This window comes from Dasypus novemcinctus, chromosome 21 (genome assembly GCF_030445035.2).
Source record: "Dasypus novemcinctus isolate mDasNov1 chromosome 21, mDasNov1.1.hap2, whole genome shotgun sequence".
NCBI lineage: Eukaryota > Metazoa > Chordata > Mammalia > Cingulata > Dasypodidae > Dasypus > Dasypus novemcinctus.
Genome location: NC_080693.1, coordinates 73,598,540 through 73,617,439, shown reverse-complemented (window position 1 = coordinate 73,617,439; position 18,900 = coordinate 73,598,540). Strand labels below are relative to the sequence as shown.

Genomic DNA, 18,900 nt, shown 5'->3' with positions numbered 1-18,900 from the left:
TTCTTCCTGGAATTCTAAATATCCAGGCTGCTTCCTTACTCCTGTTAGTTTTCTGCTCTATTATTATTGTTCTACTATTATTGCCTTCCATGACCATCCTGTACAAAGGAATGCCCCAGCATTCCCTATTTCCTTTATTGCTTTATTTTTCTCCAGAGCAACTGTCACCATTTAAGTGCCTTTGATTTAATGTCCATATTTCTCATACTAGAATGCAAAATGCATAAAGAAAGTATTTGTGTGTTGTTGTTTTTTTTCTCCTGTTTTGTTTATTGCTCTAACCCTGGCACTTATGAGTGCCTGGCACATAGGGGATCCTCAGTGTACAAATGGTCAACTGTTGAACACAGGAATAAGTGAATCTGGTGACAAATCTCATGCAAATTTCCTGGTGGGGCAGTCCAGCAGAGAACTGGCACAGAAGGTGAACTGGCTGTTACCTTCCATTACATGGAAGGACTGGGCCCTTTTAAAGAGGATGAGATGTGACTGGAATCTTTTCCATGTGTGAGATTACATCAATTAATTATATAATTACTCAAGGAACTTATATATCTCTCCCAAGACACACACCAAATAACAAAACATATATTAATGAAATACAATATGAGATAACTTTTTAAATATTAAGATTAACTTAATTTGCCTTTATACCCTTTATGACTTTTTATTATTTTATTCTTTTACCAAGTATTTGTTTATTCCAGCTTTATATTACATTTGTATTATTTGAATTTTTATATTTTTTCACTTTGAGAAAATTTTTGTTGAAAAATTGTAAGCATCTAATAAATATTAGCTTCCTCCACCCTCCTTCCCCCCCAGTGAAACATAATTTTAACCTGGAAGAATACAGCCTCTCTGAAAGCACACTGGAAAAGGTAAGTCGATTTTTATGATTTTGGACTACCCTGTAACATTCTCATGCAAGTAACCTGAGTTTTTTTCCTGTTCATTTGGAAGACTATCAATACCTTGATAATATTTTTTTTCCTTCTCCTTTGTGATCTGTCTAGGTGTTCTTAGAGCTGTCTAAGGAGCAGGAAGTGGAAAGTTTTGATCAAGTTGATACAACCATGAGATGGAAACTCCTCCCTCATTCAGATAACCTTTAAAACCTCAAGCCTAAAAATTCTTTGTTAAGATCATGCAAGTCTAAATGTAATAATTAGCAGTAAGTATAATTTAAAAATAATATAAATATTAAATATATTTTATATGGTTAGCCAACAAATGAATGAATTTTTAAATTTTCTTCCCCTCAGTCCTAGGGAAGAAAGAAAACTATGATAAAGGAGATATAATTTATTAATAAAAACACCCAAGTAGCCTAGCCCTGGGTATGTTGTGGAATTATTTGAAATATCACTAGTTTACCATTTACTAAAACATTTTCTTGCTGAAATACTTGAGGGGCATATTCAACAACTAGTAGCTATGTGACTACTTTACCCCAGTGCACAGTTCTCAGTTTTATGGGTTTTCTTTTATAGTCAACATAAAATTCTTACCCTGAACCTTCCCAGAAATTGTTTTGAGATTCATAGGGTTAGGATGCCCTTGGACTCACAAGGTAACAAGCATATACACTTGAAAAGCAATTCAGGTATTTCTTTGGAAAACAAGGAGAGTCACAGGAGTATGTGATCAGATTTTTTAAAAATTTGAATATGTTATAATATAACATATCAGCATGTGATAGTAGTGCATGCTGATTTCATTCATCACCCCATTGATAATTTTCTGTATATTTGATGCAGTTTAAGCTCATTTTCCTGTGTGTGTATGCATGTGTATCTGTTGTATTAATCAATTTTTTTTTTAAATCTTCAACTTTCCATATTATTTTAGCTTTTCCCTTAAAATATAGCTATTTCATTCTGAATATCACCAGAAAACTGTTTGAAGACCAATCAGTATTCCTGCTGCTTGTTTCTTTTTTCAGTGATATGTTATACAACATAAAAAATTTTATGCTTACTGAAGAAAATTTGTATAATGGAGAAAAATATTGAAATTGAATTGCATAAAATCGAATTTAAAAACTGCCACAATCACCTTACCATACCAAACAAAACAAAACCATGGTAACATTTTCAACTCTTTCCTTCTTTTCCTTAATGCACATTTTACATAGTTGACATCATATAGTATGTATAATTTTCTGATTAAATATATATGCATATTCACTGTCATAACATTGAAATAGTTTTAATTTGCATTTAAACTTATGGTGAAGTTGTAGCTTTAGAAGTTTATATTTTATTGTATGTTAATTATGTGATTCTTTGTTCATTTATTTTTTGGACTCTGATCTTTTATCAATTTTATAAGCTTTTCATATAATAATATTTTATCTATACATCTTACAAATATTCCAATAAAATTTGGAGAGTTATATTTGTAAATCTGTGATAAATAATCTATAGTTTACTGTTTATTCATGATCTTTATTACCCTGTAAAAAATAAATTCATATTAGACTTGAATTTACTTAAATGACTTCCAAAACTCAAGCATTAAAACCTCTTGTTGGGAAGCAGATGTGGCTCAAGCATTTGAGCTCCTGCGTATCACATGGGAGGTCTGTGGTTCAGTTCCCAGTGCTTCCCAAAGAAGACAGCAAGCTGGTGTGACGGCCAGGTATGGCAAGCTGACACAACAAGATGATGCAACGAGAGACACAAGAATAAAAAACATAGTGAGAGACGCAACAACAAAGCAGGGAACAGAGGTCACTCCCTCTCACATTGGAGGTCCTGGGTTCAGTTACCGGTGCCTCCTAAAGAAACAAGGAAGACAGCAGACCCAGCAAGTGCAAACAACAAGGGGGTGAGGAGAAATAAAGTAAATCTATAAAACAAAAACAAAAACTTCTTGTCTTGCTCAGATGTATAACATCACACCATACATAACATTTAGTATTTCACATAATATAATGCAATATTTGCTTATGTTATTTAATAAATTATAAAATTTCTTAAGTCTTAAAGACACATGTTTACAAAATATTGAATAACCAATATCAGGCATAGTTACAATTAGTGTGCTAATGTTATTGTAAGCACGGCTATTTCCAATAGAAGGGTCTGCCCAATCCAGTGCCACAAAGAAGAAACTCATCTCTCAGTGAGAAGGTGATTTATTGCAAATGCACAAACAAGGACCTGGAGGAATCATCCCCAAACCAGTTCAAAGTAAGAATGTGACTAGGGTTGTTATAGACAAAGAAAAGGAAATAGGGTTTAAGGATCAAGTGATGACCACATGATGCATTCGTGCCATGTCAGTGATAATGCTGGATTTTTTTCTAAAGATCTTGTGAGGAAGATGTGAGCAAAAAAATTTTTTTTAAATATTTATTTTATTTATTTCTCCCCACTCCCTTGTTGTTTGCATTTTCTATGTCTGTTCATTTTTGTTAGTCTTCCTCTTTTAGGAGGCACTGGGAACTGAAACCAGGACCTCCCATATGAGAGGGAGATGCCTGATCACTTGAGCCACTTCTGCTCCCTTCTTGGTGCGTCTCTCATTATATTTCCCTCCTTGTGTCTCTTGTTGCATCATCATGTTGTGCCAGCCTGTCGTGCCAGCTCGCTGTCTTGCTTGTCTTCTTTTTTTTTTTTTTTAAAGATTTATTTTTATTTATTTAATTCCCCTCCCCTCCCCCTGTTGTCTGTTTTCTGTGTCTTTTTGCTGCGTCTTGTTTCTTTGTCCGCTTCTGTTGTCGTCAGCGGCACGGGAAGTGCGGGCGGCGCCATTCCTCGGCAGGCTGCTCCCTCCTTTGCGCTGGGCGGCTCTCCTTATGGGTGCACTCCTTGCGCGTGGGGCTCCCCTACTCGGGGGACACCCCTGTGTGGCACGGCACTCCTTGCGTGCATCAGCACTGCGCATGGGCCAGCTCCACACGGGTCAAGGAGGCCGGGGGTTTGAACCGCGGACCTCCCATGTGGTAGACGGACGCCCTAACCACTGGGCCAAAGTCCGTTTCCCTTGCTTGTCTTCTTTAAAAGGCACCAGGAACCAAACCTGGGACCTCCCATGTTGTAAGCGGGAGCTCAATTGATTGAACCTCATCCATTTCCCAAATTTCTTAATCCTGTTTTATCTCAAGCATGCCAAACTCTTGCCTGTGTTGTCCCAGTTCAGTGATTCATTGATTAACGTTTATATATTACATGGTTATTATTGTGTAAGCCCCTATGTGCAGTCTCCATGACTTCTTCTCAACTTACTGCTCAAGGATATCAGCCTTTGTCCCTGAGAAAATTTACAGATTTACTGGGCTATAAGGTGTTCCTGGGGCCATTCTGTGGTTTTGCCTTGAGATGTTATCCTATTCCTGTTATTTCTGGAAGCAGAACTGGGAAGGTCTAGTTTTTGTCCTTCTAGGAACTAAGAACAAAGAATAAAAAACTAAGATTAGGTTAACAGAAAACCAGTTCAATTAGTTTTCCAGAAGGGTATTAGAAAATCCAGAGCCCCTAAATGAAGAAATTTTAATAAGCATATTTTCCAGCTATCACTAATATCTGCATAGATAATTATGCCACCTGTGAACAATGTTTTATTTCTTCCTTCCCAATCTGTACATTTTCTTTTCTTGTCTTGTCTTATTGCACTAGCTAGGACTTCCAGTATGATTTTGAATAGGAGTGGTGGGAGGAAAAAATCATATTTTGTTTTTGATTTTAAGGAGAAATCATCTAGTTTCTCTCCATTATATTTGTACTGTTTACTGTTTGCTATAGCTGTAGTTTCCTCTAGTGTCCTAGTTTTTGTTCCCATCATAGTCTTTGAGTTTTCCTAAGAATTTCTCTTTAGAAAATCTCTTTAGAGACCGAGCCTTGCCATTTTTTTCTGCTATAAGCCATAGTCCTTATACTGGAGCTCTGTTGATGTGCTGTTCAGTTATAAGGGAGAGAAATCACTCAATAGTCTTATGACTATGTCTTTTAGGAGACCTGTGTCCCTGGGTTATGACCTTCAGTGTTTCTTACCTTCTTTCCCAGACTTTGGTGAGACAGAAAGGCTAGAGAACTAGAGAAAAACTGGAGTTGGGTAAATGCCCTTACTTCTAGGTATGATACAGCTATGGTAAAGTATTTTCTCCTTTAGAGTAGACTTTTGTTCTATGAGTTATCTGGTTGTACCTCAAAATGGTTACTTTTCTTCTTTTTCTACGCCCCTGCCTGTTTTTTTTTTTTCCTTTTCTCATTATAATAACCTGATGGGGTTCATAGAGATAAAACCCAGGAAAGTGTGTGACCTCCTAAGATTGCAGTCCCATGAGTTTCTCATTTTAGGCTAGTCCACACTCAGCTTCCTACAGTTCAGCAAAATTGCCATTTAAATATTCTTACTAGTTTATGGTTCCAAGGGTGTCCATTCCAAAGATGCTGTGCTGTAGTTCTATGTATTTTCCTCTCTCCCCAGATTTCAGTATGGTGGTTTGCCCAGAGATCTCATTTCTGTGATGAGTCCAAGAAAAGTTAATTTTCAGTTTGTTCAGCTTTTTTCTTAACTTCCACACTTTTTACACTTAAGAGCTAAAGGAACTGAATTTTAAATTTTGTTTAATTCTATTAAGTTTAAATTTAAATACCCAGGGGTGTGGGGGAGGAGGAGTGCTGTAGTGTTGTTTCTCATCCTGAACTATAAGATTGCTAGGGAACTGCCCTCTCCTCTTCCATTTGGCTGCTGTTTAATATTTTAGTTCCCTGTTGCATTTATTTTTTTTTTAATTTTTCAGAGTTTCAACATTAGATCACCATACATTCCTTTTTTAATGCAAGATTTTTGAAACTTTATTTTTAAAGAAATTTCAGATTACAAAGTTACATAAAAAATATAGGAGGGAAGCGGATTTGGCTCGATGGATAGAGCATCTGCCTACCACATGGGAAGTCCAGGGTTCAAACCCAGGGCCTCCTGTCCTGTGTGATGAGCTGGCCCATGTGCAGTGCTGATGCATGCAAGGAGTGCCATGCCACACAGGGGTGTCCCCAGGAGTGGCGCTGCACAAACGGAGAGCTGATGCAGCAAGATGACACAACAAAAAGAGACACAGATTCCCAGTGTTGCTGACAAGAATACAAGTGGACACAGAAAAACACACAGTGAATGGACATAGAGAGCAGACAATTGGGCACGGGGAAGGGAAGAGAAATACATTTTAAAAAATAAATCTTTAAAAAAAAAATATATATATATATATATAGGGAATTCCCATATACCCCTCCCCCTCCCTCCCTCACATTTTCCCCTATTAATAGCATCTTTCATTAGTTTGGTACATTTGTTACAATTGATGAACAAATATTGAAGCATTACTACTAACTATGATCTACAGTTTACATTAGTTTACACTTTGTACCATACAATTGTATAGATTCTGACAAAATGTATAATGGCCTATATCCATGTGTTCCATCATGCAAAACAATTCCAATGTACCCAAAATGCTGCATGTTACACCTATTCTTTCCTCTCCCTCCCCTCTTAACCTCTGGTGACCACTATATATTAATGTTACAATTTCTTCCATTACTTGAATAATAATAAGTCTACTTTGGTCCATAATTGCATTCCCCCTTATGTTTGTTCATTCCTCAATCCTAACGATTTGGGGATGGTGATGCATCTCCTCCTCCTTCCATTCTTTCAAGAATGTTGCAGGATGCTCTTCTGGTCTCCTGGAGCACCCAAACGGGCGCCTTAGATAGCTCTGGGTGATTACTAACTGCCCTGTAGCACAAGCTGACTCTAGGAGCTCCTTACTCTGCTGCCATCTTGCTGGTTGTCTCAATGGAAGAACTTGTAATATTGATGTAAAGGCAGTGGCCATCAGAGGTTCTGAGGGGAGGGAGAGGGAACAATAAGTGTAACATGGGTCATTTTCAGGACATTGGAATTCTCCTACATGACATTGCAATGACAGATACAGGCCATTATGTATTTTGCCATAATCTATAAAAGTGTGGCACCAAGTGTAAACTATAATGTAAACTATAGTCCACGTTTGGTAGTAATGCATCATTATGTGTTCATCATTTGTAACAAATGTTCCACACTAATGAAAGCTGTTGTTAATGTGGGAAAGTGTGGAAGGGGGAGGGAATGGAAAACATGGAAATCTTCTATTTTTTTTTAATGCAACATTTATGAAATCTAAAGCTTCTTTAAAAAAAAAGACTCCTGAAAAATATAATGTATGTGCATCATTTTCAAAGACTTCTGACTTCTACAACCTCAAACCGCATCTGATATCAACTTTGTGTGTAAAAGTCTGATCAACCACTGCAAAGATGCAGCAACTCAATTCAATTTTGCTTCTAACTACCCGGAGTTAGGCCAGACTCCACAGGTTAAAAGAAGTCCCCTACAAGATTCCCCTTCAGGTATCAGTTGCAAGTTTGAGGACCTAGGCCACCTGTACTTCTGGCTAACTGGCTATCCATTTGGGGTTTCCCATCACTTCCCTCAGGTATAATAATTCTCTAGAATGACTCACAGAACACAGTGAAAACACTATACTTATGATTTTAATTTTATTATGGTAAAATTATACAAATAAGAAGATGAGACACATGGGATAAGGTCTGCCAGGGTACCAAATGCAAGCATCTGTGTTTCCTTCTCCTGAGACAGAATGTGTTACCTCCTGGCACAGCAATGTATCTTCTCAATCAGGGAAGCTCTGCTGGTCTTCTAGCATCCTGCATTTATATGGGATCTCATTAGGTAACATGATGGATAGAATCAATGTCCATGTGTTTGAACTCCCAGATATCAGGGATGTGGGCTGATGTGGGCTGATATATGCTGATATGATGAGGCTCAAAGTCCTAACCCCATAATCACATGGTTGGCCTTCCTGGCATGGCCAGCTGCCCACCCTAAGTGTGCTTGTGTGTCTGGCCCTACTCTGTAAGTATCAGGCATGGTCCTGAATCCACCAAGAAGAAAAAGACACTTATCACAAGAAATTACAAAGATTCAGAAGTCCCATTCCCAGGAAATGAGGAAAAGACCACCCAAATTTTTCTTTATACTACTGAAGATTCAATTAACCATCTGAAAAACACATATAGAAATTATTAGAGGCCCAAAGATTGTGGAATAAGGCCCTGGATCTCTTGGTTCATAAGAGGGAGGGAGCTGAGATTTCCCAGTGGATTTGTTCAGGCATTATGCAAAGGGATGGGCACCCAACATAAAATAAGCAAACAACAAACAAAAAACTGGCTTTTTGTATCCTGCTTTGAGATATTATCCCACTTTCAACAAAAGCTGAAGAGAAACTGAATTGCACTAACATTTAGTTCTTTCAAACCTATTGAGCTATGTGTGGCTTCTGTAACTCTACCTGTAACTTAAAATGACATGTAATTATAATTGACAGTAATGTTTGGGGAACCATAGCCTTAACAATTAGAATTATATAAGGTGAGAATAAGAGAGAAACCAGTGTAAACCCAATGACTTTGTTTCATAAGTTCAAAACTGGTGAATATAAGTATCAAATATTAAATCATAATTACTTATGCATTAGGCAAATTAGCTTTAGTGAAAAGAATGAAATATCAGAAATATTAACAAATCATAAGTCACTTCATGCTCTCTTTTTTTACATTTCCGTTTTTGTAATTGAGCTAATAGTGCTGATGCTGGTGTCCTGAATTTGAATAATTGAGCTTGTTCAATGACTTTTTTCCCCTTGTTCTTTTTAAGCATTTTCTTGACAAGTCTTCATGTAATTCAGTATTTATGTTTCAGTAGTCACTGGTAGGGGGAAACAGATGTGACTAAACCAATTGGGCTCCCATCTACCATATAGGAGATCCAGGGTTTGATGCTCAGGGCCTCCTGGTGAGGGCAAGCTGGCCCACACGATGAGCTGACCCATGCAGGAGTGCTGCCGACATTCCTGTGTGGGAATGCCATCCCCGCACAAGAAGCCACCACTCGCAGGTGTGCTGGCCGACGCAGAGGGCTGGCGTAGCAAAATGACGCAACAAGAGACACAGAGGAGAGAAAATAAGAAAACTTAGCAGAACAGGGAATAGAGGTGGTGCAAGAGAGCAATCTCTCTCCCACTCGGGAAGGTCCTATGATCAGTTCCTGGAGCCACCTAATGAGAATACAAGCAGATACAGAAGAATACACAGCAAATGGACACAGAGAACAGGCAGCGGGAGGCAGGGTGGGGGGAGAAATAGAAATAAATAAAAATAAATCTTAAAAAAAGTAATTGATACAATTCCTGATTCTCAAATGATTTTAATTAATAATAAACAGCATTTTAAAATATGGGATTTTGAGTCACACAGCAACAAAACACACAAATTCCCTTTTTATTTTGAGAAACACTGTGTACTTCAGCAGGGTTTTCATCATGACCTGAGAACTCCTAACAGGTTTAAAGTAAACATCTTCCATTCCTCTTGGTAGCTATTTCAAAACTCATAACACTCTCCTCAGTTGTCTCACATGCCTTTTGGTCTGTTCACTGTGTACCCTATTTTCCAGAAAAATACCTGGACTCTCTCAGAGGTGCAATCTTTACTTTATGTTGTCATAGTTAAAAATTCTCTCAGTTCTCATTTTCATTTCCTTCTTTCCTTGTCACAGAGGGGGAAAAAGTGTCCCTTCTCCTTTTCAAGGCCGTGCTTCTGGGAATCCTGTCTTATTCCCCACCCCACCAAACATTGCTCCATCTTTTGCTTGATTTCCCCTATATTTTCAGTATCTCCCTCTTTACTTCCCCCTTCCAAATACCATCTAAAATTATCCTTGGCCAAAACAAACCATTTTACTTACCATACACCCAATTACCTTTCTTTCATAGCCAAGGTTCTAGAAAGAATGAATGATACTCATGTATTTTGCTTCCCACCTCTCACTCAACACTTTGCATTAAAAATTCAAAACATATGTATGGAGCAACTCTTAATGTGCTAAGCTCTGTGGTATTTACAATGGTGAAGAATTTGAAATCTTCTGGGGCAGAGAGATTGTAGTCAATAGGGAGAGGCAGTTAAGAGTAGGAGTTAATTCTAGGAGAGCAAGTAGAGGTATGTGAGAACATGGTGCATTCATTGAAAAAAAACAAGTGTAAATATGACTAGAGTTGGAGAACGGAAATAAGACAAGGGAAGGCTGGAGATGGAAACATGGACCAGAGGATAAAAAGTCTGGCTATCCTGCAAAGAAATTAAGATCCTGTCAGGTGGGCAATAGGGATGATAAAATAAAAATTGCATGTCAGAAAGATCATTTATATGTGGTGTGAAAATGGATTGTTTCTAATGTCAAGATAGCCGACAGGCAAAAGATAGAGGCAAGGACAATAAATCTTGAATATCTAATAAACTTCCAGAAAGAAAGAATAGAAAGGCTAGAAAGAAAGCAATATTTGACCAAAGCATTAGCTGAAAAATTCCCAAAACTTAAAAGATACAAGTTCTTGATTGCAAATGACCATAAATTATAAAGATGGATAAAACACAAAAACAAAACCTACATCTAAGCACATCAGTAAAAATTCATGAACTTGAGGTTTAAAAGAGAATCTGATTCAAATATAAGGGGCAGAAGAGCCATGTGTAGGGAAATTATAAATGAGTCTAACTCCATTACATTGGGGTGCATAAATTCCTAGGTAAGGCCCTCTGACAGGTGCTGAATTCCTGAGATTGTCTGCTCTGCCTAAAGTGTCTAGATGTCTCTACAGCCCTCAGGAGCCCCGATGTTTGAGGCACTGTTTACTGTGCCAGTCAGTGAGATCCTGCTGAGATGTGCATAAGCATAACCTCTGGATTGACCTCCTAACTCACTTTGAAATCTGCATTCTCCAATGTGGCCATCAGTTGTGGATAGTGTACCACACTAATGAAAGATGTTGTTAGTGGGATAGAGTATGGGAGGGGGAGGGGCTGGGATATATGGGAATTCCCTATATTTTTGATGTAACATTTATGTAATCTAACACTTCTTTAAAAATTAAAAAAAATTTTTTTAAAGAGAATCTGGAAAAATTCTAAGAAGTAAAACAAACTACCACAAATGAGAAGCAGAGTTCTGTCAGCATTCTTTTCAGCAAAAGCAGATGCAAGAAATCAATATATATAATTTTATCTTTTTAAAAAATTTTTAAAAATTAATTTATTGAAGTATATCACTCATAAACATACATAAACAATAAATGTATAGTAATAGTTGTGAACTTACAAAACAACATATATAACATCATACAGGACTCTCATAACTCACCTTACCACCAATAACTTGCATTGTTGTTAAACCTATTTAACTAATAATTAAAGATCATTGTCAAAATAATACTACTAACCAAACATTTTTCCCCAACCCACCCTATTATTATCTTTATGTTATTTATATATGAACATACATAAACAATTAAGTGTATAGTAAAAGTTGTGAACTTACAAAGCAAACATGCATAATATCACACAGGGGTCCCATACACCAACCCGCCACCAACACCTTGCATTGTCATGAGACATTTGTTACAAATTATGAAAGAATATTGTCAAAATCTTACTATTAATTATAGTGCTTATTTTACATTTGGTGTGCTTTCCCCCCAACCCACCCTATTATTATTTTTTGAACATTTTTTTTAATGACAGAAGTTGTAAACTTATAAAACAATCATGCACATGTGCAGAATTCCCAAACAACATCCCTCTATCAACACATCACACTGTGGTGGAAAATTTGTTACAGATAATATCATCTGATTATTACCACATCCATAGTGTACATTTGGCTCATTTTCCATACTGCCTCATTATCAACACAGTACATCTTTGGCGTAGATGCAAGAATTGTATATTATTACTGCTAACCACAGTCCATAGGTCACTCCAGTTGTATTTTCCCCATGCTTCTCCACATTCCCAGCACCCTGCAGTAGTGAAGTACATTTGCTCTAGCTCACAAAGGACACTCTTGCATCTGTACCATCAACCACAATTCTCATCCACCTCTTGGTTTACTGTGCTCTTCAGTTCCTAGATTATTCTCTAGCATTCTGTCAGTTGGCATTTACATTCCTAGACTACCATTTTCAGCCACATCTTCATTTGTAAACTAGCTGTTACTCAGTATTTGTTACCATCTACTCTATAAATTTCCACACTTTTACAGTAAAGTTAATTAGAACTTCTACATACATTAAACATCAGTAGTCCATCTCAGTCCTCCTTTTATCTCCTTAAAGAATCCACCACCTACCACCAGGTCTTGAAGACATTTCCCTACAATTTCCTCTAGAAATTTTATGGTTCTTCCTTTTATTTTTAGGTTTTGATCCATTTTGAGTTAACTTTTGGATGAGGTGTGAGATAGGGGCCCTCTTTTCTTTTTTCAGCTATGGAGATCCAGTTCTTTCAGCACCGTTTGTTAAATAGACTGTTCTGCCTGAGCTGTGTGAGTTTGACAGGCTAGTTAAAAATCACTTGACCATACATGTGAGGGTCTGTTTCTGAACCATCAATTTGGTTCCATTGGTCTATGTGTCTGTCTTTATGCCAGCACCAAGCTGTTTTTACCAATATAGCTAGGTAATATGATTTAAAGTCTGGAGATGAGGTTTTTCTTTTCTTTTTTATGGTGATTCTGGCTATTCAGGACCCCTTACCCTTCCAAATAAATTAGATAATTGTGTTTTCAATTTTTAAAAAATGCTGGTGGAATTTTTATCAGGATTGCTTTAAATCTGTGTGTCAATCTGAGTAGAAGTGACACCTTAATGGTTTTAGTCTTCTAATCTATGAGCATGGAATGTTCTTCCAGTTATTTAGGCCTTTTTAAAATTTCTTTTAACACTGAGTTGCAGTTTTCTGAATACAAGTGCTTTACATAATTGGTTAAGTTTATTCCTGACTACTTGACTTTTATCTGTCATATTTTATTTTCACCACTCTTTTGACACTTTTGGTTACTTTTATTGATATAATCTTCATTTCTAGACTCTCTTCCTGGCCTCTCTCTCCTGTCTTTTCTTTTCATGTTCTAGCACACCCTTTAGTATTTCCTGAAAATCTGGTCTCTTGCTTAGAAATTCTCTCTTTCTGTTTATCTGTGAATATTCTACTCTCACCCTCATTTTTGAAAGTCAGTCTTGCTGGATTTAAGATTCTTGGTTGGAAGTTTTTCTCTTGTAGTATCTTAAATATATCAGACCACTGAGAAATCAGTTCTTAATCTTATTGGGAACCCCTTATATGTTATACATTGCTTTTCTCTTACTGTTCTCAGAATTCTCTCTTTGTTTTTGGCATCTGACATTCTGATGAGTATGTGTCTCAGAATTGGTCTATTTGGAATTTTTCAGATGGGAGTATGTTGTGCTTCTTGGACATGGATATGTATGTCCTTCAATAGTGTTGGGAAATTTACTACCATTATTTTTTCAGATATTCCTTCTGCCTCTTTTTCCTTCTCTTCTCCTTCTGGGAAACTGATGACACATATGTTTGCACACCTTTTGCTGTCATTTATTTCCCTGAGACCTTGTTCAATTTTTCCTTTATTTTCTTCATCTGTTCTTTTGCATGTTCACTTTCAGAGGCCATTTCTTCAAGCTCACCAATCCTTTCTTCTGCCTCCTCAAACCTGCTATTATATGATTCCAATGTTTTTCAGATTTAATTTATTGAGCCTTTCATCCCCATAAGATCTGCTATTCGTCTATGTATGCTTTCAAATTCTTCTTTGTGTTCATCCAGTGTCTTCTTAATATCCTTAATATCTTTAGCCATCTCACTGAATTTTTAAAAAAATATTTATTTGTTTATTTCTCTCCCCTTCCTCCCCCTTGCCCCAGATGTCTGTTCTCTGTGTCTGTTTGCTGTGTGTTCTTCCTTGTCCGCTTCTGTTGTTGTCAGCGGCATGGGATTCTGTGTTTCTTTTTGTTGCGTCATCTTGTTGTGTCAGATCTCTGTGTATGTGGCTCCATTCTTGGGCAGGCTGCACTTTCTTTCATGCTGGGCGGCTCTCCTTATGGGGCTCACTCCCTGCACGTGGGGCTCCCCTACATGGGGACACCGCTGCATGGCAGGGCACTCCTTGCACGCATCAGCACTGCACATGGGCCAGCTCCACATGAGTCAAGGAGGCCCGAGGTTTGAACCGCGGACTTCCCATGTGGTAAATGGACACCCTAACCACTGGGCCAAGTCCGCTTCCCTCATTGAATTTATTAAGGAGATTTGTTTGAATATCTATGATTATTTGTCTCAACTCCTTTATGTCATCTGGAGGCTTATCTTGTTCCTTTAACTGGGCCATATCTTCTTGTTTCTTGGTGTGCATTGTAATTTTTGATGGTGCCTTGGCACCAGGTTTACTAGAGTATTTATTCTGGGTGCAGTTTTTCTCTTTAGTTTAGGGCTTCCTGCTCTTTCTCCCTTGCTGGTTGTGCAGTAGGAACCAAGGATGTAATTGGTGCTATAAGCTATGGAAGCTCAAGCTGCCCTAATTGCCCCAGGGGCCAATGAAGCGTCCCCCAACTTTCTCCTTTGTGAAGGGTAGGGACAGAGTCACAGCTATATGAAAAAATCTAAATCATGCAGGCCTAGACTGTAGTTGCCCAGAGAGACTGATGAAGCTTGACGCCCCTTTCTCCCCTGCCTGGGGCAGGGATGAGCTGCAGGTGTGGGCAGCAATCTATGCAGTGCAGGTCTAAGATGACCACAGTGGCTCCAGTAGACTTTTGATTATTCAGTCTGTGCCAGCCAAAGTTGCCTGCAGTTACCTGGATAGGCTGGTGCAGGGACTGCCAGCCTCCTCCCTGCCTGATGTTGGGCTAAAGCTTATTCTAGGGCTGCAGTCTGATCTGGGTGAAAGAAACTGGTTCCTACAGTCACTGTGATATTTGGTCAGCCCAGCTTCCCCTCAGACTGGAAGCAGAGTCAAAATGGTGGCCACTGACCTCTTTCTGACTTGAACAGATTCACACCCTAGCTGTTCACAGGGTTTTACATTAACCAGCTGAGTCTATTACTCAGTAGCCGAAATCGGTAGCCAACTCTCTCTTCCTCCCCTGTTTTTGGGAAATGGAGCCTGCAATTCCAGCCACAGAATAGCTCCTCAGGTGCTTGCGCTGCTAGAGTAGGATAACCACTGACCTCTGCAGCTTGGCTGGTAATTTCCCAGAGAGGCTGACACAGGCCCCACATCTTCCTCCCTGCTGGAGGTGGCTCTGGGGCCTAGGCTAGAGCTTCAGTCTTATCTAGATGGAAAGAAGTCAGTCCCTGGTAGTACTGTAATTTTCAGTCCACCCTGCTTCCCCTCATGCCAGTTGTGGAGTTAAGTTGGCAGCTTCTGGCCTCTTTCTGACTTGGACAGGCTCCAACTTCAGCTGTTCTTAGGATTATACTTTAGCCTGCTGAAGTTACTCATCAGTAGCTGAAGTCAGTGCCCAACCATCTCTTCCTTTCCCATTTTGAGAAGAGGAGCTTTCCATTCTGGCCACAGAACAGCTCCCGAGGCAGCTTGTGCCTCCACTGGAGGATGGGCACTGGCCTCCATAGCATGGAGTGCTCTACTTTAGAATCTTCTCTGCAGATGGGCAGTCTCCTCCTTCCACTTCTTCAAGGATGTTGCAGGATACTCTTCTGGTCCCCCAAACATGTGCTTCAGCTAGCTCCAGATAGCTCTGGGTGTTTACTAACTGCCCTGTTGCAGGAGCTGACTCTAGGAGTTCCTTACTCCGCTGCCATCTTGCTGGTTGTCAGTAATATATTATTTTTAAATGAATATTTTAATACCATTTCAATTAGCTTCACACCCAAAAAAGAAAAAAGAAAATAAGAAATGATAGAGTAATGGAAATATAGATGGAGAAAATGGACAGATTTCCAACAGATGAAAAAAATTACAAATGGCCAAAAATTGTATTAAAATGTGCTTAATATTGCAAGTATTTAAAATATACATATTGCCATCAAAAGGGCACTATTTTTTATCTAATTAGTAAAAATTTAAAATACCTGTAATATCCAGTTTGGACAAGGCTATGGTGATAAGAATTGTTAGTGTTTGTTGAATCTTCACTATTAGGTAGTGTGCTAAATCCTCTACAGATGTTGTTTCATTTTAATCCTAAAATGACCCTAGAGTACTCTTGTATCCTCTGTATCTTATAAATGAAGAAATGGAGGATTTGAGTAAGTCACTTGCCCAGCATTGTACAGCTAGTAAGAGGTAGAGCTGAGGATTCAAGTGAATGTACTGAAGGATTTATCCTGTCAGGGTGGGAAGAAGTTGTATACATGGCCCTGGTGGGAGAAAAGATGGCTAAGAGAAACAGGCTGATTTGTAACATTGCCAGGTATGTTTGTTAACACTGAAGGGCAATCACAGTAGAATGAAATACTGATTCAATATTCTACATGAGAGGTGGAGAAACCGAGGACCTGAAAAAAAGGAACAGAGACAACATGAATCAGTATAAAAATGGAGAAATAGAAAACCACAGGAAGGCTTTATTTAAAGGCATTATAAAATAAGATAACTGGACCAAATGGATTGATCATCCTAGGGTTTAATATTCCCTTATGGAAAGTAAGTATTTGCAGACTAGAAAGAAAGGAAATAAAAATTGTACTGTTTCAAGAGACATCCTGTTGGTAGATAATGAAGTTTTTCAAAATAGACCTGACAAATACAAATAAAAATAAAATGGAGAGCAGGAATATATCATACGAAGGACATTTTGAGGCAAAAAAAAAAAAAGAGTACATACTAGGACCAAGTAGAATTTATTCTATTTTTAAAGAACAAAAATAAATTATTGAAGGATATCTGACAAAATCTAAATATAGGCAGTGCAGCTGGGCCCGAGGAAGGATGAAAAGTAAGACAGAAAAGCCTGTGAGAAGCAAGCAGATGTTCTCATTCTGTTTCTCCCTCGCTTGTAACAGGATGCTATGCTACTTCGTTCTCTCTGCAAATTGGGTTGTTCTGCTGTTGCTCGTACAGCATTGAGGATGGCTCACACAGACCCTGTGTACTTTGTATGAGTAGCTAGCAAGGCGTCCATGAGGAGTGTTTTGCCTGGTACAAAGTATAGCTCAAGAAAATTAGATGGCTTCTGGCACTAAAGAATATTGCTTCAAAATACACAAAGCAAAAGGCAAGGAGAACTGGAAAATGTGTCCCTAAATTGAGATTTGTATGAACAGAGACATATACAGACGAGGCAATGTAGAATATATAATTTATACTCAGACTCTCAAGATAGATGGTTTGGGTTTTAACCTAGCTTCTGCTACTTGCCAGCTGTGTGAATTGGGGCTTACTTAAACTCTCTGGGCTTCACTTTCCTCATTTGTAAAATAGGGTGATTATAATGGCACTTGCTCGTGAGATTGCTTTGTGTATTAAATGTGTTAATATTTAAGTATGTCTTACACATAATAAATGCTATATATGGCTGTGCTGTAAGTATGCTATGCTATAAAATCAGTGAAATTTCATTTTTCTACCACAATTAGACTGTGTATTTAAATTGGCAAGCTTATTTGCAAGAGTAAATATATATGGCTTTTCAAGAAAATGTTTAAGAAGATTAATGATGGTGGCCTTGCACTGTTAGAGTGCTCCAGATTTTTAAAAAGTGTGGTACGTGTGAAGGAAGAGGCCACATATTGAAGGAAAATAATAAAATCCAGAAGCAATCAGGGCCAGAGCATAGAAGCTTTAACTTAGTTCCTTCTAACAAAGTTCCTTTTAAGGAAACAAGTTACTGAAAAACATTCTCCTAAATTAATTCTCTATATACAAAATGTTGGCAATGTTATTGAATCTGATAATTTTATATCTTCTACAGAAAACATTTACAGACCTACAGAAACAATCAGAAGCTTTTTTTAAAAAAAATAACTGTCTCCTAGATTAATGAGGAGTTCATTCTGCCTCCTGAACAATTTCTGGGCCTCGCCTAATTATCAAAAGGGTAAATCTGATTGAATAAATATTGACAGAAATAGGTAAGGGAATTTCATGCAATTATCATTGGCAATGAAACACAGATGGAGAGTCTGATTTGAGAATAACAAGCATAGTACATTGTTGCCTCTTCAGTTGTGTGTGTGGGAAGTAATTATAGTGCAGAAGAATTAAACAGATTTACTGGCTTTAAGTAGAAAGATCTTGGTCTTTTTTCACCTTTTTTCTTCAGCCAAAAACAAACTCCATGAATTACAAGAAATATTATAATTGCCTTGTCTTCTACTTTAACAAGATGCTCAGAAAAGATGAAATTAAATGTTTAAAATGTTATTTGAATGATACTAGAAAAGGAATATTAAAAATCAGTGATTGCTTATAGGGAAAGTTGTTTGTTTCCTGGGACCTATTGCAGAAATAACAAAACTTTAGGCCTTTGAAGTACAGGTGTTTTCATACGGTGATACCCTAAAGAGTGTCCTATATTTTCTTCTTCAAGAAAGATGCTGAAATTAGTGTACATGCAATGCAACTAAGATGCAGATGAAATTTAGAATTCATTTTGTTTTCCTGAAAAGAAATTACATTGCTCACTTGCCAAGTTTCTAGATGCAGGTTTTAAGAACTAAAATTTCAAATTACTTTCTGATCTGATTTATTTTTTTTATAAACATTAGTTTTAGAAATCTCTCTTTAGTTTTCTTCCAGTTCACTCTGCTCTTCTCTGAACTGGTTCTTTACTTATCTTTGTTTAAAATATTGTGTTTAGGCTCAACTCTCCCAATAGGACCTTCTATTAGAAAGCCAATTGAAAAAGACTAGATTTTCCTTGGTTTGATAGTTCATAATGTTTTGATATGTCCAGCCAACCATCTGCATCTATAAACTCCCTGCTGAGGAACTGGCTGGGAGACAAAG

General features: G+C 37.8%; 1 protein-coding gene across 3 annotated transcripts in view; it reads left to right on the top strand.

Moving 5' to 3' along the window:
* The window catches only part of ABCA6 (ATP binding cassette subfamily A member 6), a 56,952-nt gene extending 54,554 nt beyond the window's left edge, over positions 1–2,398 (top strand). For all 3 annotated transcript variants that reach the window (XM_071210783.1, XM_058284631.2, XM_058284630.2), the window contains 2 exons: positions 826–881; positions 1,017–2,398. In XM_071210783.1, the coding sequence (XP_071066884.1) occupies positions 826–881; positions 1,017–1,115 (155 nt within the window). In that variant the 3' untranslated portion in view covers positions 1,116–2,398. The remainder of the gene's footprint in view (positions 1–825; positions 882–1,016) is intronic.
* The last annotated feature ends 16,502 nt before the right edge of the window (positions 2,399–18,900 follow it).